Consider the following 27,970-nt stretch of genomic DNA (forward strand, 5'->3'; position numbering starts at 1 on the left):
ATGGTAACAGTGAAGGCCACTGAGGGTGCATAGGAAGCCCTTTGAATTCTGGTAAAAGTGAGGTGTCAGGTTCTATGGTCCTGTGAAAAGATAAGTCACTCAGACAAGTAGCTACAATCTGTTTCTGTCAATATAGCCAAAGTAGTTGCAAATATTTTGTTGACAATGTTGTGTCCAGTTCTATAATTAAATAAGCTTCTGGTCCCAGTTGCTTAACATTTTGAGTCTGAATGTAGCTAAAACAGTGTTTTGTACACGTACAAATTTCACATTAACAGCAGCTGTCAAACAGATTGGAAAGTGATTCAGATCCATCACTTCACAGGGAAAATAATCAAGTCCTGCTGTGCACCCAGGAATCTGCAATATGTATCCAGTATACGGCCTGTGCTTATATTTTGTGTGTATTAGTGTGTGTGTTAAGAGTGTTTCCGTGCACTGTGACCTGGAAAGAAAGCTTGTGTTTCTGTGGGCAAGCAGAGGTATTATGCCTTCCCCTTCTTTTCCACTTTCACTAATCCCTGCATATAGAGAAACCCGCTGTTCAGTCCGGCTCACACAGTGAATTTCAATACTTTCAATACTTCAAATGTCCCATCTCACTTTGTTTTAAGATGGGTTATGACCTACTTAGACGCAGATATCTGAGATATCTGAGTGGTATGCAGACAGCGTTGGTTGTGTGAGTTCTGTGAGTTGTGTGAGTGAGACTAGAAATCTGGAGCAGACGGGTTCACAATCACTGGGCGTGCATCTGAACGTGATTAATGACGACCAGCCTCTGAAGCTCAACAAGAGGCTGACAGATCTGGTTCATTCGTTCCATTAGACAGTTAGTTACATCAGATCAAATGGAGAGAGTCTCCCACAGACAGTGATGACCACATCGTTCAGTCAGCTGGGAATTAACAGGCATACTCACAATGACTGGCTCCTTTGACTCATAGCACCATCTTAACTGTTGTCCTGAGGTCTGAGATGACCAAACACAGAAAAACTTCAACCAAAACCTCTGTAGATAAGTCATAAAGTACTTTTTTCGACCTTGTAGAACACATCTTCTCTATCTGCTTGTGCCAGCATTTCAGTGAAGGAATTGTCACTCATACAGTAACAAATTTTCTAACCCAGAAAAGATTTTTGTCGACACCATCACACCTAATGGATATTTTTAGATGTCTTGTGCATCACTTTATACACAATCATCCTGCCATAGCGAGTATCTTTATACATTTGGCACATACACATATAAACTTCTTAGAGTCTGCACAAAGTTCAGCTGTGTTGATTTGTAATGACAGACCCTTGAGTGGGCCCAGCATAGGAAAAGAGCTGCATAAGTTTTAAAGCCAACAGGAGGTAAACAGCCCTGCACAGTTAACTGAAACCAGCACAGTGTGAGAGGGCAGAGGCCTCTCTCCATCTGCAGGATCTGGCCAGTAGGAGCAAGAGAGCATTTGGCCTCTGGGGGTTGATTGCCAACTACCCCACTCCTCTTCCACCCCGCCTCTTGGCGTTGTGCTATCCATATCCATTGCAGCAGTGTCTGCTGTACACTCCAGGCTCCCTGGGGCCCGGGGCTCCAATCACAGATGCAGGCTGCCCCTTCACAGCTCTCACCTCCCCTGCCTGTGTGTTCACTTTTTGGCTGCCTCCCTCTCTTCTCCTGCAAGTGTGCCTCTCAATTGTAGAGACTGGCTCTTGTACTCCAAGGGGCCCAGCTAATGCTCCAGCCCTCTCACTCTTCAGGATTCAGACTGCAGCGATGTTGGAACTCTTGGCCATGCTCATGGATCCATTTGTTTGCCACTGGAAGATACAGACAGATCCAAACTATGTTAAAATATATTTTAAGACAGAAAAAAGATTAAAGTTTTCTTGCCCTTGCAGCTTTTAAGATCTACAAATTTAACTTGTAAGCAAGTACAACATGTTAACTTGAGTATTTTCTTTTCTTTTCAGAAGGAAATGTACTTTTTACCCTACAACATTTATTTAACAGCTGTGGTTACTAGTTTCTCTGCAGATAAAGACTGTGCATACAAAACCTTCTACCATGCCATTAAATATGATGCATTTTTATAGATTAAACTCTCTAACAGTGTAACTTTTACTTGTTACAGAGTATTATTAAATTGTGGTATTGTTACTTTTACCTATAGTCAGAATACTTCTCCCACCACTAGTAAAGCCTTAATATTAATTTCTGATAATACATATGGTTACTAAAACAACACAGCCACCAAATGATTCTGCAGCTGCTTTGTGACGATTAATGTCCTTCTGTCAGTTTAACTGGGTCCCTAACACACGTTTCTGCGTTGGGAGTTCCAACCGGCAGCAGATGTTTAGCTTCCAAGATGATCCCTCAGTGTCAGAACTGCACTCTGTAACATCTCTAAATGCATAATGCTGCACAGATGTGGCCTTGCTGTTGTAGATTAGCTCCTGTATTACAGAAACATTGGAAAATAGAGCGTGATGTTAATGCAAACAAGCTCAATGTGTTTAATAGACAACAAGAGGTCTCACAAATTTCGGTGACTTGCTTTTTTCCATAATTACATCACTTCTTTGGCTCACTGTGATAGCATCATCACATCATACCCTGAATCTACTGAGTCTTACCCCATTTGTCACCAATAAGCACAGGGCAGCCAGCATGCAGGGTGTCTACATCTCCTTGACCATTTCTATGGAGGTTCCACCAGAAGATGGCAGCTTTCTGTGATGTGAAAAAGACATAAAGAAACAGAAAAGAAGTTAGAAAAGTCTTTTGGTATAAACAAAGGTTACAACTAACAATTATTTTCATTACCAATTAAGGTCACAATTATTTTCCTGGTTAATCAATTAATCCCTTAGTCTATAAAACATTGGAAAGTAGTGAAAAATGCCCATCACAGTTCCTTAAAGCCCAAGATTTATTTCACTGAGAGGTACAAGTGTAACGATTATTTTTCTGTGGATTACTACTTTAACTTTAGTCTGCTAATCTCAGACAGAGCTGAATTTTAAGCATGAGAGAAGCTATTTTATTATTTTATCAGTTAATGAGCTTTGGTTATTTTCTGTATAAACAGTCAGGAAATGAGATGTCAGTAAAATGAAAGGTGAAAGGTTAAACCCCAGGGATGGCCTGTTAAACCATCCACTGCAGCTCGTTTGTCAACCCCCAAAAAAGCTCCACTGAGGCTCAACTATACAACAGCAGTACTGTCGTTAAAAAAACTCTCATGGCTGATGCTGCAATGATCTGACCTTTTAACATTTTGACAGCTGCACCAGAGAAAGTGAATGAGGTGAAACTAAAACAGCTTGAGGCAAAAATGACACTGAAGACAAAAGAGACTGCTTTTATTTCATCTTAGACAGACACAGTTTGTTTACCTCCACGACAGGAGCACTGAAGTTGGCGTAGATGAAGGCTGTGGACCCACCTGCCTCAACAGAGCTGAGCTGTGGAAAAGGACATTCCTTCAGAGTTGTGTCTTGTTTTTTATGTGCTCATGTTATGAAAAGCCACTCTGTCTGCTGCACTTTCTTTTTAAGCCTCACATAGCCATTATTTTTGTTATCACTATCCAACTTTACTCTTATTCAGCTTCAGTCTAAGTGATAAAAATACATAAAAGAACAAATAAATGTAAAATTATAGAAGTAGACTGCAAAGCAAAATTATAGAAGTAGACTGTATAATGGAGGTCAGAGACAAAAATTACCTTTGCTGCATTACAGAACATCTATAAAAGTGTAATTTAGGCATTGAGGTCAGATCTAGTCTGAGTTTCTCAGGCAGGTTGTTCCGAAGTCTTGCAGCACTTGTGGCAAAAGGCTGACCTCTTTGTTTTTAATTTAGACTTTGGATCAGCCAACAGGCACCTGCCCAAGAACCTCTGACTGCTGTCTGGGACATACAGGGTCAGAGTAAGACTTCACTCACATATATCATAAAAGTTGCCACTCGATTCCCAGTTTTTAGCTTGAACACAGGACTTGAAGGTGACTGGTTGCATGGAAATGTAAACAGACATTAGAAAGCAGCTGTAAGTCATTATAAATGTAATAACAGACGACAAAGTCTATAGCACTATGAAAAATGTTGAAACTTGTCATGCATGTCTAACAACTAACTTACTGTAGCATGGTCAAAATGAGGCTCATAATGGCCACCAATCCCATAATTCACCACTTGGAGGTACTCGCCATATGGGTGGTTCACATTCAGACCTGTCACCATGGAGATCCTCTGGTCCAGCTTCCCAACAATGGAGTGTGCGGAGCCCTTCAGCCATGCACTAGAAATAAGACATATTTATAAAGATATCTGTTATCTGCATGCTCGATTTTCTTTTCTGATTTCAAAGTTATTACCCCTGCAAATGCGTGTAACTGAATTTGTACCATGCCTAACCCTCTAGACATGCTAACATGAATTAGATAGCTGATAATAAACAACATAATAAACATTCTAAACTGTTATGAGTATCTAAGTAATTTGTACCTCTTGCTGATGCGATAGTCTGCTGTTGCTTGTTTCTCCCCAGCTGCCACCACAGACCTGCTCAACTTGTTAGCAAAGACAGAAAGCAGCATCTTATGTTTGGGATTCTTACAGGAGCCAAGCTTTGATGTCCAGCTGCAAGCCCTGACAAGATATGAGTAATAGCATGAAAATATGCTCCAATGACGTGTACAAAAGGAAAACTGAGAACAGATAAGAGAGAATAATCCAAAACTGCCATGACAATGGACTTGGATTAATCTTCTCATGTGCTCTGGATGATAAATGATCATCCTTGACTGAAAAAATCAACAGGAAGGATGGAAAAGTTTACAGACTTGCTGATTTCACCAATGTGCAGAAACACCACTTTCCCCACAGATAACAGTTTCAAGTTTCATTTTGTTTTACTAAACAGCTTGTCAAAGTGGATCTTAAAGTCTGACTCTGGAAGTGAGTCTGTGGAAGTCCAGATGTTTTGGACCAAATATTCCCCTCTTAAAATTGAGCCTCTGTGATTTACCAAGGACAGCAGAATCATCACACTCACTGATGTCATACATGTTTTCCAATCTGCAGCAGGCACATAAACTGGTACAATGTTCTATGCCAAAAATTGGTTACAAAAATCGAATTCATTTTGGAGATCAAACTCCTTCTAACATCCTGGCATCTTATGATCCTCCAGAGACATTACTTTATTCAACTCAAAAGGGCTTAAACCATTTCAAAAGAGATAAAATACTAAAAAACTAAGTCAACTACTGATGTCACACATCAATTAATCATAAACGACGACACAATGGCATATCTGTTGATTCAAAACAGACCTGCGTTCTGGTTCCCAGGACTCTGGATCCAGCATGAACAAAGTGTAAACCACGATCATGGTTAACAAATGCTGCCCACTCCTCCAAACTAATACCATACCATGGGCCTGTTTTCAATCAACCCACTAGCTGACATAATGATGAAATAAGTACAGGGGTTTCAATCTGAGCAAAGGATGGAAAACTCATTGAACAATGCCAAAACCTCACAGAAACTATAGGGCAGCAGTTGTGTTAGCCCACCAAATATTCCTTAAAGTAACCGAGTCAGCGCACTGAGAGAAGCTATTAGGAAGGAGCACTGTAACTTTCATTAGATTTTAATTTTTAGAAAGTTGTGTTTAGATAGATGCTGAAGCTCATTGATAGTGAACTGAATATTTACCAGTGGAGCCCAGCGGGGTAATTTGGACAGTCTAAAACTCTCAGCCAAGTTTTCATAGTAATGTATCCCTCATTCCTTTAAGCTGTGCTAGATGTTTGGAAGCAGACCAACTCTTCCTCCATAGGGTCTTTCTGGGATCTTTCCAGTAGGGAAAGGTATACGATTGGCTTAGACCCCAGTCTAGAGAGAGCCCCACGGCAGAGAGCATTATGAGGAAATATATGCAAAAGTAATATTTAAAAAAAAACAACCTTTTGATAGATATTCCTTGTTTTGACACAATAAGACATTTTCAACTTCAAGTTAACTTTCCTTGTCAATGCACATTACAAAGGAAGATTTAAGGTGCAAAATGCACATAAAATACTGTAGTGCAGTAGAACTAGTAGTTTCCTTATGAGAAGCAGCAAAGACACAATGGATTGTAAACAAAAAATATGAACATGGACCAATGAAAAACAGTAACCCTAGTATTGGTTGTCTGTGGAAAAAAACAGCTTCACATACCTGATTCTGTAGTGTGAGACTAAGGTACAGTTCACATGGCAACAGCAAAAATGTTTGTTGATTTCAACAAACTTAACGGACTCTTTTTGAACTCGTGCTGTTGCCAATAGAAGACTTTGCAGCTTCACTGTTTGTGAGTCCCATGTGGAATAAACAGCATGTTTCCTGCTTGTTGGGAAATCTCTATAAAACATGGGATTACAAAAGCATTTGAAAGCCTAATTGGATTAACAACAAAATGCATGATGCTAATTGTAAAGACAGGCTCTTTTTTCTTAATTCCTAAAAAGCTGACATATTGGACACATATGTTTTTTCTTCTTTCCTCCACAAGTTGACGGAGAATGCACAGTGCTGGCACTTACTCCAGGCTGGGCGAGACTCTTGATGTCTTCAGCCTCTGTGTCAGTGATGAAGTTGTGGTACAGGACCACATATGGCTGCAGGCTCAGCACTTCACGTCTCACCGGGAGCAATAGCAGCCCAGGATTGTCGTTGGTGAAGTAGTCGCAGAATAGTCTGGGGTTTTCAAAATGCATTGGCTGTCAGGAGAAACAGGCATCTGAAGTCCATTAACAAGATCAAACCAAGAATTGTACTTCTTTTTAATCCATAAAACAGTTACTCTTAGCATTGTTCTGTCCCCACACATGCTTGAAAGCAAACATGACTTCAGAATAATTACAGCCTTTTTATGGCCAATTAAACTCCCATTACAAACTTGGATCTTGATTAATTCTGGGATAAAGGATGAAACATGAGAATTATGTCAAGTCTTTGAGTAACTACTTGGAGAAGGTTAAAAGACAATTAAAAAATCTTTTTTGTGGATTTTTAAATGTTTTTGGATGGCAATGCCAGTGCACCACTTTCCCAACAACTACAGGATGGATTTGTACATACCTTTTTGTACATACATTCGTGGTACCCAGGGGATGAATCATACTGACTTTGGTGATCCCCTGACTTTTCCTCTAGCACCACTGACATTTTGGTTTTTTAGTGAAATGTCTTAACAACTATTTTGAATGAACTGCCATGAAAGTTGGTCCAGAAAGAATTAATCCTAATTAATCTAGTGGTCTCTTAACTTTTCTTCTAACCCCATCCTGAGATCAGAGATTTAATTTGTCTAATAGTTTGGTGTGTGACCAAATATCTGCTAAATATTCCCATCAGCCTCAGCTATACATTTAAGTTGTACCTCACAAGCGTATAACTCCCTGCTGGCTGTATAAACATAGACTCAGCTACAATGGCAAATAAACAACAGCTGGAAAAGTGGATTCATTGGTACAGTTGTATGCAAAACTTTGGGAAAGTTACACATTTTGTTGTTTTTTAAGTGAAAAGAAGTAAATACACACCCTGCAGCAAACAGATACTGGGTGGAATTACTAAGAGCTGAATTTGTGGTACCAAAACCTTTGAATATGCTCCAAATCCTGTTTAATTTTCTTCTATTTTTTTAAGTTCATGAAACAAATAATAATAGTCCATTAGGACTATGGGAATCAGCTGTGCCCAAACTCTTGCATACAACTGCATGCCCACTGGTTGTGGTATTAACTTAACCCTGTTCTCTTCCATATATTTTTCTAATACACAGTATGTGTCCAGAATGTTTAACTGTGATAAATACCTGAGAGCCTTGGGTCTGGCAGAGTCTCTCATAAGTGTCTCTGGTTCTTAAATGATTGGATGGGGGTCTCCTCAGCCCATTGCCTCTGGGTGGACTAGCAGCAACCAGCAGCTTCTCATATTTCTCAACATTCTGCAAAACTCTTCCATTCATGGGATCTGAAAAGAAACACATGTAGAGTGACAGGCCACGCTGTTCTCTGAGGCAAAGCTACAACCTGTACAGATGATTTCTCGGGGACTGTATATGCAGCACAGGAAGGATTAAGAGCAAAGGACAGAGCAAAGAAGATTTACCATAATGCAGTAACTCCTGAGATAGACTCAACGCGTAGGAGACATTTCCAGTCTGGAACAACAATAGGAATTCAGAACAGTTCAATTCATCAATCATCTAACAAATGTGCATTTTAAGCGTCCTTCTACCTACTTTAAAGTGAGAGAAGGCCAGGTGATCCAGAGCATCCTCTAAAGTCCCTTCATTCTCAGGGCTCCACTCGCCTCCTGTTCCTCTGAAGAGACGCACCGACTCCTCCAACCACTGCACTGAGTGGTAGTAGTCTTCCTGCTCATAGGCCACCTGTGTGCAGTAGCGTAAGTAAAGTGCATCACATGGCAGGTACCAGAAGGAAGAATTCATTCAAGCATCTGTGGTTTTGCTGTATCACCGTTTATCTTTTTTATATTATAAGAGACACAATGATGTAAGAGTACAGTACTAAATTGGTGAGGCACAGTTGGCTCATCAGACAGATACACTGTGGATGAAGATACGTGTCTGTCTGATCAAGGAACACCTTAAGCAGTGTTTTTACTTCTCTAAATTCAGGAACACTGGCAGCAGTCTGCTTTTTATGGGTTTCACATCCCATTTGGCGCTGACTTGACTTTATTAAGTAGGTGCTGAATAAAGGCCTGACAGCCCCCACACAGAAAGGGTGGCGCGTGGCTCCTCCCATCACAGATTATATCCACAACACCTCCAGACAGCACACAAACAAAAATTCCAGTGTAGCATTTAACCCCCCAAACACACACACAAACTCACCAGTCAACTAATCAAATACACAGACTTATCCACCCTGCCATTTCACAACATTACACACCCCTTAATTTGGGAGCTGTTGGTCTCTACAGCAAAGAACTAGTGAATTTTTTAAAAACACTTCATATTCTGCATATCTTCTCATTGTCTGAGTGAAGCTTCAATCTGTTTTAAATTTTTCCCAATGAAACAGACAAGCTACAAGTTTCAGTTAACACACTCTGCTGGTTTTAAAGAGCAGTTGAACAGCCATATAAAAGCAGGGAGCTCTTTTACAGACAACACCCTAAAGCTAAGCATCTCTGTTTAAAGATTGTCTCAGATAATCTCAGCCTCAGTGCAAGTGAAGGCAAGCTCTGCTCCTCAGTCCAAACACTTCTTAACGTCTGCTGTGTGAGATAATGTCTTTTCCATACAAGAGGATGTTTCTCCCACACAGTGCCCTGCCCTTACACATCAGCACTGTACATAAACAGTGGAATCTACTGTGCGGAAACCATTTTTTTCCCCTTCATACTTGTAGAATAGTACATTCATCTTCACATGAAATGGATTCCCAGACACGCAATGGGAAGAATTCCACTTTTTCCAGCCTGACAGTGTGGATTCCCACCACTCAATAACGGACAGGCCTTTTGGAAAGGGGTGTTAATCAGGGAGAGGAAATTTTCACAGCAACATCTTCCAACATCTCTCTTCTTTTCATTAGCTTACACGAGCATTTGGAGCTTATTTAACTCAGAAATGTGACCCACAAGGATGGCATATGTTCCAGCACATATGTCTTTTGCTATATTTAGGAAATGCAGAGGTGACAGCAGTAGATTGATGCATCAGTACAAATCTAATAATGTAATATATACTGTGTATATAATACATATTTTAAAGTTTACAGTTTATACTTGTACCTTTGATACTATAAGTACATTTTGCTGATAATACTTTTGTTCTTTACATTTGAATGCAGGAACTTTACTTCAAATGGAGTATTTTTACATAGTTTAGATAGATATCATTACAAATAGGTTAAAAACAATGGGAGGAAGCCATAATGGAAAATAATGGATTGTATACCTTTCCAACCAGAAAGCAGTCATCGCCAGACAGTGGGACAGAAACTGCAGGCATGTAGATATCAGCTGGCTTGCCATTAGTGATTCTCTGGAAACGACCCCTTACGAGGCTCGCAACTTGGAGAGCATACACATCCTGCAGCCTCATCAGTCCTTTAGCGGCCCCCTGTAGGTCTTCCAGTTTGGGCAGATCGGCCTCTTCCTCCTCGTAACTGGACCTGAGGGCTGGACAGCAGAAGGGCAAAAGGTGAACTGGGGGGTTGGGTGGTGACACATGGAAGAGGAGGGAGTTTAGTTATCACCACCAGATGTGTCTGTGAAGAAGGCAGCGAGCCAACCTTGTGCGTTCTCCAAGGCTTCGTTGCTGTAGACGACATTCAGCCACTCTGAATGCAGCCTCTTGATCAGGGTGAATGCTACCAGTGGGTTTGCCATCGCAGTCCCTGGGCCTTCGTAAAGTTTTGCGTGCAGGTCAGACACTCTGGCATAAAAGCTGTGTGAAACATCACAGACTGTGGTTACAAAAAGAAAGAAGAGGCAAAGCACCAAGTGAGTTTTACAAGTAAGCCCTGGGAACCTTACCATGCTCTTGAAAAATGTCAGAAATCATATGACAGTATGCTGCAGTCCCCAAGATTAGCACAATTAAGAAGGAGGAATTAAATTTAAATTAAATTAAAAATACAATAGGTTTCCCTTTGCAGCTGTTTTTTTCAAAGGGCCACCAAGTCAGATGGACTGTTCAGTATCTGGATTTTCAGACCGGAATGATTGAAACCTGCATCTACTCACACATATATATATTAATTAAACTACTCATAACTATTTCTTTATTTGTTTTTTAATCACTTTATTTGTTTTTATATCCTTACGTTATTCTCTTATAATCATAGCAACCTTATTAATAACGAATTAAACGAAATAAACAAATTTCCCGACGGGGATTAATAAAGTATCTCTATCTATCTATCTAATATCTGCATGTGCACTGTGGGACTAGGAGGAAACAGAATTTTGTTCTGATGAAAGTACAGAAGAATGACTAATAAAAGCGAAATTTGAATCTTGGTCACATTTCCATTATCATCATGCCACAACAGATCAATGAAGCTGTTGCATGACATGGCTGATTTTCCAACCCCACGCCACAAAAAAGCCACCACAATTTAAGCGACTAGTTTAGGTTTCATGGTCAAAATGGCACCTCCATAAAATTTGTGGCAGTCAGTTCCACAGAGAAACTATTAAATCATAAACGTACATTAGTGGGAAGTGACTTAATAAGTCCTGTTCCCCATCAGTCATCCTCTTTCCCTCCCTTTTCCCTTCACAATTTATGGATTCAGGTTATTGATGTAATTGTTTTCTGGTAAAGAAAAACCCTAAAACAGGAATTTCACCGTGCTTTCCCAGAACACTGAAGTCAGATATTTTGAGTTGAAAAACAGGTCACCAAGAAATTAAGTTTAAACGCAGGATGATTCCCAACTGTGTATCTGAAATTACCACCATATCCCAGTAAAACCTCTACACATGTGCTCTCATCATCATGTCCAAAGACTCGATCCATTACTATTCACTGTGTGGAGCAGTTCCAGGATGATATCATCACCACAGTCAAACTAAAACAGAGCTGTGAATTAATTCTCCACAAACAAACATTAGAGGTGTTGTCCTGCCTCCCAGACTTTTTGCAGCCTCTGAACTCTGAATGTATCAATGAATTATTTCATTTCTAACATGCCAATGGAAAAGTGCTCATCTCTCTGAAGCATGTGAGTCACCACCATGCATGTCACTCACCGTTTAATGTCCGTCAGCCTCTCCAACTCGTGGTCAATGTAAGTCCTCAAGTAATCGATCAGCTTCCGCTCAACACTGATCGCCTGCTTTACGTTCAGCAGCGATGTGTACATTTCTCCTAAAGACACGGGGATCACAGCTACAGTCAGGAGACCCCAACTCAAGTAAACACATGTACGATAATTCATCTCCAGTTGAACAAAACATCGGCTTTGAATTGTTCCCTTTCTTCTGTAGCAGCTCCACACTTTTCCTGAACAGCACTGAGGATCTCCAGGACTCTCTCCTGGCTCTTTCTCTCTGGGAATCAAACGTGCCTCTACAGTCCGCACTGTGATCACCCTCAGATCTGGGATCAGCTTTCAGGCCTGCCGCCTGAACTCAATCAGGGCGAGCTCATCTCTGTCATCGCTGCATTCATCTGGAAGATTTATTTGCTCTATAATAACAACATCAATTTACAAAACCTAATGGATTTTGGATCCAGCGTCAACAATTTCTGTTTCTGGTTAAATAAACTGCCCATTCAGTTTGAGCCTGGTTGCATGCAAATAAATTATGCCATGGTGGGATATTATTTGTTTACTACCTTTATTATATATCTTTATTTAATTTTAATGCTCTGAGGGTAGGTCATTGTGAAGACGGGTATTGAATTTGGAGTCACAGCGACACCCGCAGGCGACAGCAAGTACAACAATCAAGTTTTAATAAAGAAGCTCCACAGTGAAGACTTTTAAACTGAAGAGTATTATTTCATGTAAGATGAAACCACTCGTTGCATCATGCTGCTTTGTGCTGTAGAGTAACAAAAACAATCTGTATACAAGGGATTTTTTAGGTAGTAACTTTAATATTTCCCCCAAAAACTTTTATAAAGAACTTTCTGATAGGAGTTCACACAAATCAGCAAAGAAAGAAAAGCGTAAGTCATTTACGTGGTCCTCTTATTGATAGTGCAAATATTAAACCAGTACAAAAACTGATTTTCCTTTTACACATACTTCTAATTCTGGGTCCCTGAAGGAGACAGTGGCTTGAAGGGTTGCGTTCTGTATTACTGTTTATTTGAAGATGTATGTTGTTGCAACTATACAAGTATCCTATACAAGTAATATTTTGTCATTTTAGGTTTTAGAACACTGTATGCTCAATGTGAGAATGAGAGGGTGAATCCCAGAGCAATTGCCAGACTAAACGTATGACACCTGAAGCTCACTCACACAGCTGAGTAACCTTTATTGATGCTGCTGGCACATATTTACTGGCACTGCTTGGTTTATATTTAACAGCGGTGGATCTATAAAGGTGTTGACCCAAAAAGCGGTGCCGTGAAAGCTTTCATAGGGCATTGGAGGGCACAGGAGGTTTAATCAGTTTCTGATTGATTCTTGTTCTGAACTCAGATATGGCTGTTCTCTTAGTATCACAAATGTTTTAATAGTCTGTACATCTTTGAATTAGAACAATATAATATTAGTTTCCACTAAGTATGACAGTATGATGGGAAGATATGACCTGAAGTAACTTATGATTATATAACATTTATTTCAGTGCCTCCCATCATTACATAACACCAGTTTCTACTGATACAATTAATTTGAACTGGATCCAGATAAGCAGAATAAAATGGACGGATGAATTAAACAAGGAAAAATTATAGATTGAACCAGCCTCCTGCAGCACAATGAAAAATTGAAACCCTACCCTTTAAGACTTTTTAAGATCTGTACCCTCACAAATACATCTTATGACATTTGTGCGTTATGTATGAGAGGTTGGTCAAAACTAAATCAGCCTGTTCAAGAAGCGAACAAGATGTCTTGCAGTTTGCCTCTGAGTCGTGGTCTGATTTTGTTTGAGCAGCAGAGGAATCTTTTCCCGATGTAGCCCCTGAGACTCTGATCTCTAAAGCCATAGATGAGGGGGCTGAGAAAGCGTGGGATTAGGATGAAACAGAAGTAATTGAAAAAGGCAATGTCTTCTGGTAGCCAGTTAGCATGCAGCACTATCAGAGTTTCAGTGATGGGGTGAGTGAAAGCCAGCATGCACAGCAACAGCTGAAAGCCGTGTAGCAGCACAGTGTGCATGGCTTTGCTCACAGATGCTCTGTCCTGTCTCAGCTTTCTGGTTTCCAGCAGGATTCTCACATATGTGAAGAGGATGATCACAGCCACTACTGCGAAGAACAGCACGCTTATAGCAGCTCTGAACAATGTCTGGATTGGAGATGAGTTGATAATGACAGTTTTGCAAAGCACAGGGGTAGAGAGGGCATCCACAGCAGGGTCATGTTTCCCGATGGAGTAGTCAATGATAGGGAAGATACAGCTGATGACCCAGAGAGACAGAATGATGATCCAGATACGGTCTGAGCGCCAGGTGGCCGGGCGCTGCAGGGGATAGAAGATGGCAACATAACGCTCCAGTGACATGGTGGCCAGGATTAAGGGTGTGTTCTGGAAAGTGGCAGTGGATATGAAAAGCAGAGGAACACAGTATACAACAGCAAATTTCACCTGACCCATGACAAAGAGGAAGAGCAGCACAGAGGACAAGAGCTGGAGGGTGTCATTGATCAGCATGTAGGCAAACAGGATGTAACGAGATGTGTCCAGAAACTGCCTGTGAGACGCAAAGATGTGCAGCATGACAGCAATGCAGCACAGGAAGACACAGAAGAAGGGGATAACCACACACACCTTGATGATCACAGACAGGCTTTTGTGGGATGTTGCATTGGCTGTAAGTTCAGTCAGATTCTGCATTTTGCAGCTGTACACTGCTCACCTGTGAAAGGAAAACATGCATTAAAGGCCCATGTACATACTGAGAAATAAAATAAATACATAAAACATGCATATTAAATATCTAAGTGGAATTAGGATTAGAACAAAATTGTAGCTGCATGCCAATTGTCCCAACATTGTAAGAAAAATAAAAGCTGCTTTGTCTTTAAAACAAACTAACAAAAACACATTTGTACTGTAACTGAATACACATTCAACATTCAGAATAAAAGAGCATTTCACTCACCTAAGAATATCTTTGTCAGTCAGAGGTGTTCAGATTTCCATGCTTCGTATCATAAAACGTGTGTTCAATGAACAACATCTCTGAGGCATACTGTCCCTTATCTTGTGCGTTTGGCCTCCCTCAGATATGTTTGACTCACTCCTGATTCCTCCAGGGATACATTACTGTCATGTTATCACCAATAAGCATTGTGTTTCTCATAATCAATAGATTTCAGTGGGGAGGCAGGCTGACGGGCTGATAGTCTTGTATGATGGGATTTGTGGAAGGAAGCTCTATATCCGTTAATGTGACACATAACTGTTTAGCAAATCCTCCCTTAATGTCACAAAAATCCTAACAAAGAAGTCACAAGTGATGTTTCACTGAACTTTCACTTGTTAAATCATTGTAGGGTCATTCCTACTGTTTTTAAAAGGGGGAAGCACAGTGGTTGGCACTGGCACCTCATGGCAAGAGGGTTATGGGTTCAAGCCCCAGCCAAGGCAATTCTGTGTGGAGTTTGTGTGTTCTCCCCATGTCAGGAAGATCATCAGGCATAATTAACGTGACAAATATGAGAATTATCACGCTCAGATGATTCGCTGCGGCAAGTCCCTGACGGGGAACTGCTGAAAGTGGAACAACAAGAAGTGTGCTATTTAAAAGGTCTCAAAAATTTTCCTTTTAAGATTTTTTTTTCTTATGTACTGCTGGCACCTGGCATCTGGGCCTTTTCCAGTTGGAGGGGGGAGCTCTCATATTGATTGTTGGCACTAAGATGATTCTGCTGAGCGGACACTTTTAAGTGAGCTGGGTCAGTCGCTCCGCTTGAAACTTGTCTAATGCAGTTTGTGAACTGTTGAGCAAAGTGTTTTGGCAGCAACCCTCAGTGCTTTTCACTTCAGTTTACATTGTAGAAGTCATTTGGGATTTGTGAGCTGTAGATGTCGCTGTTAGTAAAGTTAAGTCGCTTTCGAGATGAGTTCATCACTGCAGTATTACCAAAAGAGGGGCCTAATTACGGAACTGCCAAGTTTGGCCAAGTCCCACAAAACACACAAAACAACAAGAAAAAAGAGGAAAACTGTGTGCTATACATAGTATAATACAGTAGATAATGCTTTTACTATTTGCCATCAATGTAATACTGCAGCCATGGGTTTCAGGTTTACATACTGTAAACTACTTGTAAGGCTGCTCCTGTGTTTGTGAACTGTAGCGCAAAAGATAAACAGACCCCCCGAAAAACACTGATCTGTCACAATCCTGGTGGCATTTTGCACAAACAACATGCGCTATTTAATCCTTTTTTTGACAATGTTCCAATGTCACACTCTTACACAACATTATTGATGTCAGTAATCACAGTGAAAACATCGTCACATCATAGTGATATAATATCAGTATTGTTTTTCAAGAAGATGATGAAACACTTAAAGAGATGTTTCCATAGTTTGAATGACTTTCAGGCGCAGCACCGAAGTGAGATACTGTACTGCACTGTATCTCCAGGGCACGATTAGAGAGCATGTCCCATGTCCCCTGTTTAGTAATTAACAGACTAGCTGATTATTAACATACAGCTCCTGAGTCTAATTGTGCAACCTGAAGTTTTCATTTGTTTGGCAAACAAGTTGACTCTACTGGGAGCAGCCCGCTGGGGCTTGTCAGCTCTTTACGCAAGTTTTGCGTCAGTAATCAGGACTGCAGAGGATTGGACCAAAATCTGTGTCCAAAACAAACTCTCTGCTTCTGAACCCCAGCGGATGCTACCTCAGCAAATAACTTATTTTCTGGATGAATGGCATTGCCAAACTTTTGGCAACAAGAGTTTTAGTGAAATATTAAACAAACTACATGTAGATATGTCAAAGAATTTTGGCTATTTTAAGTGAAATGAAAAAAGTATGGATATAATGCAATGCAGCATTCATGCAATACTGGTAGATTGGGAAGAAGAAAAAAAACTGTTAATCCAACTTGTGAGTGTTCCAGCTTGGGTTAACCCAGGTACTAAACTTGTAGTCAGAAAAATGGCTGGCTCCACTCATAGAAACCCCCTACAGCCTTGAACGGGACATGCATGGATGGATAAATATACATAAAACATAAGACTGTTTAATTTCAATTGGTGGGAAACATGATGGAGAGGAAGAACAGACCAAGCATGGTTATTTTTGTACATGTTTAGAAAAACTCACAGAAGGAGTCACACAAATCAAAATGTGAGAAACTGAGTAACTGTAAAGGGGATTCAATGAGTGAGGCGCCACTTTAATAGCGTACGCTAAGATAACAAATATGAACTATAAGTATTTATTGTTTCATCACATGCTTTACATTACTTTGTAACTCTGTTATTTGCTGCATAGATTAGGAGCATTTAAGTGGCAAAGACTGGTTAAATCCAGTCTATCAGACTTTATATTGCATTTGGGGTTAGTAGTTTACATTGTGATGTAATCACTGTTATGCTTACATGCTCAGAAATGTGAAAATATAGAAAAACAGAAATATAAGCAGAAGCAGAACATAGTTAAAACATGCCTCCAAATCTTAACTCTTATTAAGTGAGGCCATCCTCAGTGATTTTTTTTTAAACAAATGGAAGAAAGAATAGCTTTTCAGTTCAAGAAAAAATTTTTCATCCCTTAGACCATAAATGAGAGGACTCAGACATCTTGGAGCAAGGTTAAAAATTATGTAGTTAAAGTACCTAACATTTATAAATAATCTCAAATCAGTCTGAAGTACAGCAGTTTCTATGAATGGACACCACAGCTGGATGAGACAGAGCAGCAGCTGGAAACCATGAAGAAGAACTGTTCTGAGCCCTTTCCATGTTGACTTTTTATCCTCTCCTGATGCAGCTCTGGCCACTTTCATGATTTTAACATAGGAGAACACAATGGTGAAACACATGATCAAGAAGTAAAATTGGTTTATAGCTGACCTAAGATGATCCTGCCATTGGTGAACCAAGAATATCTCCACAGAGCATATTTTGTATTGTGTGTATACGTTAAGGGAGACTGAGGCAAGAAAAATGGAGAAAATAATAATACAGGGCTATAAAGCTCAGACCATGAATGATGAGGATACCGTGCATAGTATTGCGTGTAGAGCACAGCTCTCCATGGCGCAGGGGCATGCAAATGGCCACGTAGCGCTCCAGGGTCATTGCTGTCAGAGTAACTGGTGTGACTGTACAGAAAAGATATGAGGTGAAACACAAAATGATACAGATCCCTACTCTCATTGTGAAGAGAAAGCTCAAGACGAGCAGAATATCAGTCACTAACAATATTATGCTGTCAGACACTAACATAACGGCAAACAAGATGTAACGTGTTGTTGTGTAGAAGCACTCCCTTTTGAAAAAGGTCATGATGAGCAACAAGTTGATGCAAAGAAAAATCATCACCAGGAGCTGCACTATAATGACCCGGTCATTGATCTGTCGATGCAAAGACTCAGCACCAACCACTGAGTTGTTAGCGGCCATATATTTTCTAAGCAGACACAAGTATCATTCAGTGATGCACCTCTCAAAAGAAAATTAGATTATTGTTACAAAATGATGAAAATTAAGTCCAACATGAAGCTTCTCTGAAGAGCTAAGATTCTGTGGTAAATGCAGCCGTTCACCAAACCCTCCATGTTATTCCAAAGAGCTGTGTCTTCAGCTGAGCTCTGTGCAGCCTTCTGAGAGAGAGCTGTGCATGAAGACTTTAAAGACTAGAACATCCCATAATAACACCAAATAAAACCTTGCTCGCTACACTGTCGTCATTTCCTCTTACTGCTTGTCCCCCTCATAGGCCATGTATGTGCCATGTTAGTGACAATTTCAGGGTATGTCATATCAGGTCATGTCAAGTCTTTACTAAAGGCCTAGTGTTGTATTGTGTTGTTATAAAAAAAAGAAGAGTACTGCTTCTTAAAAATGCAAACGTTCCAGAAAAGAAACTGTTAGATGAGTAATAATTACTATGCTGATCATCATTGTGTCATTTTAGTTATTAATCAATTTACTCAGAAAAAAATAGCTGTTTACTTGCTTCTTGTGTCTTAATAGTTCATACTTACAAAGAACAGGTGTAAAGCCAAAATACTCAACAATATTGGAATCATGGCAATCAGAATAAACTAAAAATCAAAATAATTTTTGAAAATCTGCGAAGTGCAAATGTGTTTTATTCATTTGAAGCAACTATTCAAACATGGAATATGTGTTTTCAAGACTTTTAGTCTTGTTCAGGGCTAAACAGCAACTCATTCTTGACTTCACTGTCTTTAATGCAAAGGGCCATGTGCTCTCCCCAGTGTAAGACCAGGCTGAAGACAAAAATGCTCCAGGACAAGAAAGAAGTGTCAATAGCTGCAGCACAGGCCTGGCAGAGTAGCATTAGGGAAGAGCACAAGTGTTATAGACTTCAGACTGCAACAAATCTGCAGCCCAATATGAAATGTGATGGCTATATTTAAGTTTACATTACTTAGTCAAATCCATTTTGGGTCACTAAAATTGGGTAACTATGCTGAACAAGTGCCACAGTTCCCACGTGGTTCATTTTATATGGAGGTAAACACCTGTAAACTTAAAAATTGAGACTATACTGTAATCAAATACTGCACACCCATGTTGTCTGCTGCAGTTCTTCAGCTGTTTTACATGTTATTTGCATCATCAGCCCTGACGCATTTAACATGCGTCTGATTTTTGACTGAAGAATAAGTGGAATGTGGCATTTTGTGCATTCAATGTACCCTCGGGTGGCAAGTGTTAGTTTTTATGCCACAAAATGGTTATGGCCATTTTTAGTCCATGCAGTGAAGAAAATAAAATTGGCATAGTCACAATTATACCATTATCATCTTGGATTATTATTATTTTTTATTATTTTCTAATATTGTATTTCTGATTAAGGTCTAAAAAAATAGTATAAATTACTCCAAGTTTTCTTCTTTCCTGACTTCCAGCCGGTCCTCTTTCTCTCTCTCTCTCTCTCTCTCTCTCTCTCTCTCTCTCTCTCTCTCTCTCTCTCTCTCTCACACACACACACACACACACAATTGAGAGGGAGAGAGAGAGTAACTAACACATCAGGTTCTGCAACCTGCACGTAATATCTGTCTCTGTGAGCTTTTGCAGATAACACCAAATACGCACATTTGCTGGCAGGGTCAACAGATCAATGCCTTTTACGCAATGGAATAGCACTGGGGCCTTACAAATACCCACTGCACATGACAGTTGTCATCGAGCAGACCGAACGATTTCTAGCAGCAAGCTAAATTTATTACTCTGATTTTACAAAGTCAAGACAACGGTGAGTTGACAGCAGATTAGTTTGAACTGCAGAAAGTAGAAAGCCTGTAGTCAGCAACTCCTTTTACAGAGATCATATCAGAGACGTTCTTCAAGTGCAGGAGATTTCATTAACCTGCAAAAATGCAAGCTGTTCATCAGTGTTCAGTGTGTGCCCGCCGTGCTGCTGGAGGATTTCTGCGAAATCACACAGACATTTCATTGCTGCAGACCAACAAGAGTGTGCTCAGAAGAGGAGCATCCTGCATCCGCGTCCTAAGGTTGGTTATGAATAATAGACAATGTCACTGTATGCAGTAAGAACACAGTCTAGATCTTTGCTGACAAGTGCTTCCTGTTGAAGATTAAGGTTCAACAGCTTAGATACTGATCTTTTTCCCTTTGTGTTTAAAGATGCATTTTTTAGATTTAACTTCTTAAATGTCGCCCGAAGATTTGGGCTTAAGATTATAACTCACAGCACAAAACTTTGGCTGAAATAACCCTGGTCATGACTGTGAAAAACCCCCTTTATATCATTTCCTAATTTCCCCGCAGCAGCTGTGAGAATGTCCTGTTAAGCAGCAGGAAGCCAGGAGTCCAAGTGTCAGGGGAATGGACAAACACTGCACACATGAGTGTAGCATCTTTAAGTGTTGCACGTGGGCTTTGTGCTGTTCCTTTTACACAGGTGGGTGAGTCTCCTACCAGAGATAACATAGTACATGACTTGTGTCCCTTTGGAAAATGTTTTTTCATATTTGGTACATGCAGAAAATGAAGGAAGGAGTTAATATACTGAATTCACCCCCTATTTCTACCTTGTGTTTGTAGCAAGTGGAAAACCTTTCTCATGACTCCCTGATCAGAAGAGCAGCATCAGTGATTACAGACGGTTCATGTACTTTCCTCTCCCAGACCACCTTGGCTCTCATAGATGCCCTTACAGATTATTCAAAGGTAGGTTTTCATCATATGTTAAACATTTTATGCACATCATATGACTGCTGGCCTCAATCTGAGAGTTTAATTCATCATTGGGAAAGAAAAAAAAACATCACATGGGCATAGACCTGGTGCAATCATTGTGATTTAAACATCCATACATAATTTTATAGTAAGGATCTTTTCGCATTTGATAAGAGGCGTATGTGTTTACAAATTAAGACCTTGAGTTTCAGTCTTAGGAGTAAAAAACTAAATCTGCTCAGTGCTGTAACATGTATAACCTTTGTCTGATGACATGACATGAACCGTGTTTCAATGACATTGTGTCAGATAGACAAAAATACTGTAAAGTCATTATTTTAAAACTTACTCTGTGTTGTTCCTGACTGTCTGCCCCACCTCTGTTTGCTAACAGGCTGTGCACACACGCATTGCTCTCCAAAGAAGGTATTTGGCCTCACTGGGAAAACTGACCCCAGCAGAGGAGGATTCGCTCCTGCAGGCGATCAATGGCCAGCGTGCAGAGGTTAGCTTGTGTTGTCCTCTTTAGAGAAACATTGCTGAAAACAAAACTAAATGTACTTAAAATACTCAGTTTTTCATACCAGAATTATTAGTCCTTAGGACAACAACAAAATCAGATACATCTCTGATATTGAGTTTGTCTCATCTCTTTCACCTGACAGGTTAGCATCAGACTAGATGAATGCAAACGTTTTGAGTCATCCTGGATCAATGCTGTCAACTTGTGCAAAATGGCAGCGGAGGCAGCATACACTTCAGGTGAGTACAGCCGGATTTCTTAAGGCCTGATGCAATGTTGAATACTGCTGTATTTATAATGGTGGAATAATGAAAGGATTTAAAATCGTATTAATCTTATGTCCGCTTTGCACTTCAGAAAGTGCCCAGATCAGATATTGTCACTCTGCAGAGCTTTATTTTAAACAAAACTGAGCTAGAGGACAGGAGTTCCTTCTTAAGATCCACATCTAATTCTTTAAATTAGGCTGGTGCCATGACAACCTCTGAACTTTCTCAGCAGTTTGACAAAATGCATGTTTGCATCTGTGTCTTTCCAGGAGCTGAACAGGCGTCCATCACAGTGAGGACGAACATTCAGGTGGCCCAGTCGCAGGTGGCAGAGGCACAGAAACTGTCAGTGGATGCAGATAAGAAGTTGGCCGAGACTAAAGTAGAAGAGATCCAAAGGATGGCCGAATATGCCGCCTCCTTAGATGATAGTGAGGAGCATGAGGTGCATGAAGCTTATCTACGAGAGGACTAAGAGAAATAGGCAGATGTTGGAAAACAGGAAAAATATGTTAATTTCATACTGCGACTTCAAAAGCTTTGATCTTTCTACATTTCAGTATCCTATTATCTCTCTATACTTTTTTGAGCCCATAAGATGTTGTTGACAAAGAAAATCAAATTTTAAGTAGGGAAAAAAATAAACTGAAAACAAGTCATTCGTTACCACTGAATAAATCATTATTTAAGACTATTTATTTGATTAATGAGTGTTAGGTGGTTTTGTAGCTTCTGGAGAATGATTATGAAATCTTCAGTATATATTGTAAGGTAGTGGGGCTTATCCAACATTGGAACAAAATGTTTATTTAATATTTTGCTGTAACAAAGACATTCTTTTTTATAAAAATATTGTTTGCATCAATGTTTTTTCACTGTTCATGTAATAAAAAATAAAGTGAATCTATATGTTTTTAATGTAATAAATATGCTGATGGGTCTTTATTTGTTGACATATCATTTAATCCAAAATTACTGTGACATGACTCACTCCTAAAGATGAATAACTTGTGTGAAAGTGGCATCAATTGATTTATAGATTGATATTTGATTTTGCATAAAGCATAATTAATGACAAGCTGTGCAATTACAGAAAAAAAGGAATGCACAATGCACAGCCTAATCATTCTGAACAATCCACAAATAGCACAGAACTTCAATAACAAAACACTATTTGTGACGGACATAGAGCCTGGTTTCGTCAGAGGGCCTTATTAAAAGGCCTTGCAATCACTGTGTGTTCCAGATCTCACCTTTCCTCATCCTGCCTCCTTTACAAGATGTCTGTTACTGAAAAAGTAGACGACAACTTATTCTGTCTGTAATCTTTAATAAAAACAAGAATAAGTTTGAGGCCCAAATTTTCAACCCTAGAGACTAGTCCACTACCACAGTCAATACCTCTGGGACTCTTTCATTGAATGTTAACTCACATGCAAGAAATCTTGCATCTGGTTTAAAAATTGATCTATAAATCAGCTGCAGCTATCACCCCTAGCTTCTTTAATCTTAGCTCACTTATAAAATAAAAATCATTCTTGTTGGTGAAAGGTATGGCATAGGAGTTACTTATTGTACATTAATCCTATTATAGCCTGAAAAACATTTGAAATGTTCAAATGAACACTGTGGAACAAATACACAAAAGAGTGTTCAGTTTGAATTGTCACTTAAATAGCAATATAATCACATTCATGCTTATAATTCTAATTATAATTTCAGATTATTATTGATTTGATAATTATAATAATAAAAAGTATATTATTAATAATCATTTTTATATGCTCTTTCCATTCAGTTCTTTCTGTTGGAAAGTTCTGTATCTTCCCTGTCAAATATTTCTTTTATACCAGCCAAAGGATACATAGTTTTTCAATGCATGAAAAAATGCTTCATCTCTGAGGCCATAAATGAGAGGACTCAGACATCTTGGAGCAAGACTAAACATTATGTAGTTAAAGTACCTAACTTGAACGAACAACATGAAATCAATCTGAAGTACAGCGGTTTCTATGAATGGACACCACAGCTGGATGAGACAGAGCAGCAGCTGGAAACCATGAAGAAGAACTGTTCTGAGCCCTTTCCATGTTGACTTTTTATCCTCTCCTGATGCAGCTCTGGCCACTTTCATGATTTTAACATAGGAGAAAATAATGATGATGCACATAATCAAAAAGTAAAGCTGATGCACAGCTGACCTGATGTGATCCTGCCACCTGTACAAAGAGAATATCTCCACAGAGCATACATTGTGCTGCTTGTAAAAACTAAGAGATGCTGATGCAAACAAGGTGCAGAGAACAACAATGCAGGGCACAGAGCTGAGGCCATGAATGATGAGGATACTGTGCATAGTATTGCGTGTGGAGCACAGCTCTCCATGGCGCAGGGGCATGCAGATGGCCACATAGCGCTCCAGGGTCATTGCTGTCAGAGTAACTGGTGTGACTACAATGTACAGAAGTGGCACAACACAGACAATGACACACAACCAAACTTGCAGGGTAAACTCAAAATAGGTAAAGATGAGCAGGATATCAGACATGAACAACAACAAGCTATCAGACAGTAGAGTAACAGCAAATAAGATGTAGCGAGCACTTGTGTAGAAGCACTCCTTTTTAAAAAAGGTCATGACCAGCAACAAGTTGATTGAAAGAAAAACCATCACCAGAATCTGCACAATAATGACGCTGTCATTGATCTGTCGCGGCAAGAACCCACCACCAACCAATGAGCTGTTGTTTGCCATCACATCAAACATTCCATTATCATCATTAAATGTGTCTGTCAGAGAAAAATGAGATTCTTTTCACAAAATGATAAAAGTTAAGGTGGTGCTAAGAAAATTGTTTATGTACAGAAGTTGACCAAACCCTCCCTGCATTGGCAAAACATTGTGGCAGATTATCTAGCTGTTGTCTGTGGAGATCTTCGTAGTGCTCTGAGAGAGGGCTGTGCATGGAGACTTTATAGGAGTGACTGAAATACAAGGAGAGTAACAGCAATGAAACTTTGTTCACCACACTTCACCTGTTTGTTATTGCTATTTTCAGCAACGTAATCACATTCATGCTTATAATAATAAACCAGTTTTTTAAAAAGTATTTCAGTTGTTTATTTTTGTATTTTGCAGTTTTTCTGTTAGAAACTTATGAATCTTCCCTGTTACATATTTCTTTTAAACAAGCAAAAGAAGACATTGTTTTTCAGTGCATGACAAAATGTTTCATCTCTGAGGTCATAAATAAGAGGATTCAGAAATCTGGGAGCAAGACGAAACATTATGTAGTTAAAGTACCTAACATTTATAAATAACCTAAAATCAATCAGGTTGATAGATATTTGATTTTGCATAAAGCATAATTAATGACATGCTGTGTAATTACAGAAAAAAAGAATGCACAATACACAGCCTAATCATTCTGAACAATCCACAAATAGCACAGAACTTCAATAACAAAACACTATTTGGGACAGACATAGAGCCTGGCTTCGTCAGAGGGCCTTATTAAAAGGCCTTGCTATCACTGTGTGTTCCAGATCTCACCTTTCCTGATCCTGCCTCCTTTATAAGATGTCTGTTACTGAAAAAGTAGACGACAACTTATTCTGTCTATAATCTTTAATAAAAACAAGAATAAGTCTGAGATCCAAACCTTCAACCCTAGAGGCTACTCCACTACCTTATCAGTACCTCTGGGCCTCTTTCATTGAATGTTAACTCACATGCAAGAAATCTTGCATCTGGTATAAAAATTGATATATAAATCAGCTGCAGCTATCACCTCTAGCTTCTTTAATCTTAGCTCACTTGCAAAATAAAAATCATTCTTGTTGATGAAAGGTATGGCATAGACAGACAGACAGACAGACAGACAGAAAACTTTATTAATCCCCAAAGGGAAATTAGGTTGTTCCAGTAGACCGTGAAGAGTAGATAAAATAGGATAAAACAATATGAGATATACAAACAAGAACTCCAGTACTAAAAATATGTATAGATAAAAATAGAGATAAATAGAAATAACAAGAAATAAAAATGAAAAATAAAAATCTAATACAATAGAAATAACGAGGTGTTAGAACATATGGTATATACATAGGAAGGTGCTGTGAGTAAGGTGCAGTGGAAGGATGGTGTTTAAGGCTGATGGTAGTGTAATGTTACTGAAAATAGCACAATGTAATGACATAATAACAGTATATAGTGCAATAACATAATATAATAACATAATAACAGTATATAGTGCAAGTAGTATATATATAGTAGGATATAGTAGGAGCAGTAATAATAATAATAATAATAATATAATATACATTACGATAATTATTGTAATAATTATAGTATAGCATTCTATGTCTAGCACACATTGTGGCAATGGTATATTATAATTATGATAATAGATAATAAACACAGTAAGAGTAATAGCAACGATAATTATAATATGTGCATGAGTAGTGCAAACTGATACAAATATTGCATGGTGATACAAATATTTATGATATATAATATCAATATAAAGTGTAGGCACATATCACTCAGTGACAAACGACATTGAGTGAATGTTCCAGGGATAGTTGGTTAGTCGATTAGTTGGTTAGTCGATTAGTTGGTTAGTTGGTTAGGAGTTACTATTGTACATTAATCCTATTACAGTCCATCTTTTAACAAGTATGAAATATTTGTTGAAGTATTTGTTGATACATGGAAATGCTACAATGGTCAGTAATTAATATTAGATATAATGTAACATGAAGAGCAATAACAGCCTGATAAACAGTCACTTCAAATGAACACTGTGGAAAAAATACACAAAAGAGTGTTCAATTTGAATTGTTGCTTAAATAGCAATATAATCACATTCAAGCTTATAATTCTAAATAATTTCAGATTATTATTGATTTGATAATTATAATAATAAATTATATTAATAACAATCATTTTTATATGCTCTTTCCATTCAGTCCTTTCTGTTGGAAAGTTTTGTATCTTCCCTGTCAAATATTTCTTTTATACCAGCCAAAGGATACATAGTTTTTCAATGCATGAAAAAATGTTTCATCTCTGAGGCCATAAATGAGAGGACTCAGACATCTTGGCGCGAGACGAAACATTATGTAGTTAAAGTACCTAACATTTATAAATAACCTGAAATTAATTTGAAGTACAGCAGTTTCTATGAATGGACACCACAGCTGGATGAGACAGAGCAGCAGCTGGAAACCATGAAGAAGAACTGTTCTGAGCCCTTTCCTTGTTGACTTTTTATTCTCTCCTGATGCAGCTCTGGCCACTTTCATGATTTTAACATAGGAGAAAACAATGATGATGCACATAATCAAAAAGTAAAACTGATACACAGCTGACCTGATGTGATCCTGCCACCTGTACAAAGAGAATATCTCCACAGAGCATACATTGTGCTGCTTGTAAAAACTAAGAGATGCTGATGCAAAAAAGGTGCATAGAACAACAATGCAGGGCACAGAGCTGAGGCCATGAATGATGAGGATACCGTGCATAGTATTGCGTGTGGAGCACAGCTCTCCATGGCGCAGGGGCATGCAGATGGCCACATAGCGCTCCAGGGTCATTGCTGTCAGAGTAACTGGTGTGACTACAAGGTACAGAAGTGGCACAACACAGACAATGACACACAACCAAACTTGCAGGGTAAACTCAAAATAGGTAAAGATGAGCAGGATATCAGACATGAACAACAACAAGCTATCAGACAGTAGAGTAACAGCAAATAAGATGTAGCGAGCACTTGTGTAGAAGCACTCCTTTTTAAAAAAGGTCATGACCAGCAACAAGTTGATTGAAAGAAAAATCATCACCAGAATCTGCACAATAATGACCCTGTCATTGATCTGTCGCGGCAAGAACCCTCTACCAACCAATGAGCTGTTGTTTGCCATCACATCAAACATTCCATTATCATCATTAAATGTGTCTGCCAGAGAAAAATGAGATTCTTTTCACAAAATGATAAAAGTTAAGGTGGTGCTAAGAAAATAGTTTATGTACAGAAGTTGACTAAACCCTCCCTGCATTGGCAAAACATTGTGGCAGATTTTCTAGC

General features: G+C 39.1%; 5 protein-coding genes and 1 pseudogene across 6 annotated transcripts; 1 reads left to right on the forward strand and 5 right to left on the reverse strand.

The window, feature by feature from the left end:
- Nucleotides 1-3: 3 nt before the first annotated feature.
- p4ha3 (prolyl 4-hydroxylase, alpha polypeptide III) lies at nucleotides 4-12,036 on the reverse strand. The gene is made up of 13 exons (XM_041046498.1): nucleotides 11,789-12,036; nucleotides 10,324-10,478; nucleotides 9,987-10,210; nucleotides 8,298-8,447; nucleotides 8,165-8,216; nucleotides 7,869-8,026; nucleotides 6,592-6,768; nucleotides 4,505-4,569; nucleotides 4,139-4,298; nucleotides 3,944-4,006; nucleotides 3,391-3,459; nucleotides 2,629-2,725; nucleotides 4-1,809 (listed from the first exon to the last, which is right to left on the reverse strand). The coding sequence occupies exons 1-13, from the start codon at nucleotides 11,974-11,976 to the stop codon at nucleotides 1,739-1,741; spliced, it is 1,629 nt and encodes a 542-aa protein (XP_040902432.1). The 5' UTR covers nucleotides 11,977-12,036; the 3' UTR covers nucleotides 4-1,738.
- A 1,554-nt stretch (nucleotides 12,037-13,590) lies between these two features.
- or95a1 (odorant receptor, family 95, subfamily A, member 1) lies at nucleotides 13,591-14,565 on the reverse strand. The gene has a single exon (XM_041046474.1). The coding sequence runs from the start codon at nucleotides 14,554-14,556 to the stop codon at nucleotides 13,591-13,593; it is 966 nt and encodes a 321-aa protein (XP_040902408.1). The 5' UTR covers nucleotides 14,557-14,565.
- A 2,797-nt stretch (nucleotides 14,566-17,362) lies between these two features.
- LOC121187290 lies at nucleotides 17,363-18,311 on the reverse strand (annotated as a pseudogene).
- Nucleotides 18,312-20,076: 1,765 nt separating this feature from the next.
- diabloa (diablo, IAP-binding mitochondrial protein a) lies at nucleotides 20,077-22,512 on the forward strand. 2 transcript variants are annotated; one of them, XM_041046354.1, is made up of 6 exons: nucleotides 20,077-20,398; nucleotides 20,676-20,808; nucleotides 20,952-21,077; nucleotides 21,481-21,591; nucleotides 21,752-21,848; nucleotides 22,148-22,512. In XM_041046354.1, exons 1-6 carry the CDS (start codon nucleotides 20,262-20,264, stop codon nucleotides 22,351-22,353), a joined length of 810 nt encoding a protein of 269 aa, XP_040902288.1. In that variant the 5' UTR covers nucleotides 20,077-20,261; the 3' UTR covers nucleotides 22,354-22,512. The 2 variants fall into 2 exon arrangements, with proteins under 2 accessions (XP_040902288.1, XP_040902289.1); XM_041046355.1 differs by having other exon boundaries at nucleotides 20,679-20,808.
- Nucleotides 22,513-23,709: 1,197 nt separating this feature from the next.
- Nucleotides 23,710-24,633, reverse strand: LOC121187534 (odorant receptor 131-2-like). The gene has a single exon (XM_041046811.1). The coding sequence runs from the start codon at nucleotides 24,631-24,633 to the stop codon at nucleotides 23,710-23,712; it is 924 nt and encodes a 307-aa protein (XP_040902745.1).
- Nucleotides 24,634-26,882: 2,249 nt separating this feature from the next.
- On the reverse strand, nucleotides 26,883-27,806 carry LOC121187545 (odorant receptor 131-2-like). Its single transcript, XM_041046824.1, has one exon. It carries the CDS (start codon nucleotides 27,804-27,806, stop codon nucleotides 26,883-26,885), a length of 924 nt encoding a protein of 307 aa, XP_040902758.1.
- Between the last annotated feature and the right edge of the window lie 164 nt (nucleotides 27,807-27,970).

Source organism: Toxotes jaculatrix, chromosome 9 (assembly GCF_017976425.1).
Source record: "Toxotes jaculatrix isolate fToxJac2 chromosome 9, fToxJac2.pri, whole genome shotgun sequence".
In the NCBI taxonomy this organism is placed as follows: Eukaryota; Metazoa; Chordata; class Actinopteri; family Toxotidae; genus Toxotes; species Toxotes jaculatrix.

Bases quoted from the DNA above. Each gene is read 5' to 3' on its own strand.
- p4ha3 (XM_041046498.1), bottom strand. From the start codon at position 11,976: ATGAATTATCGTACATGTGTTTACTTGAGTTGGGGTCTCCTGACTGTA. The intron at 10,211-10,323 runs GTTGGCTCGCTG...TCTGCTGTCCAG, and splicing joins AGCCTTGGAGAACGCACAAG to CCCTCAGGTCCAGTTACGAG. The intron at 4,299-4,504 runs GTACAAATTACT...TCTTATTTCTAG, and splicing joins GACTATCGCATCAGCAAGAG to TGCATGGCTGAAGGGCTCCG.
- or95a1 (XM_041046474.1), bottom strand. From the start codon at position 14,556: ATGCAGAATCTGACTGAACTTACAGCCAATGCAACATCCCACAAAAGC.
- diabloa (XM_041046354.1), top strand. From the start codon at position 20,262: ATGCAAGCTGTTCATCAGTGTTCAGTGTGTGCCCGCCGTGCTGCTGGA. The intron at 20,809-20,951 runs GTGGGTGAGTCT...TTGTGTTTGTAG, and splicing joins GTGCTGTTCCTTTTACACAG to CAAGTGGAAAACCTTTCTCA. The intron at 21,592-21,751 runs GTTAGCTTGTGT...TTCACCTGACAG, and splicing joins TCAATGGCCAGCGTGCAGAG to GTTAGCATCAGACTAGATGA.
- LOC121187534 (XM_041046811.1), bottom strand. From the start codon at position 24,633: ATGGCAAACAACAGCTCATTGGTTGGTGGTGGGTTCTTGCCGCGACAG.
- LOC121187545 (XM_041046824.1), bottom strand. From the start codon at position 27,806: ATGGCAAACAACAGCTCATTGGTTGGTAGAGGGTTCTTGCCGCGACAG.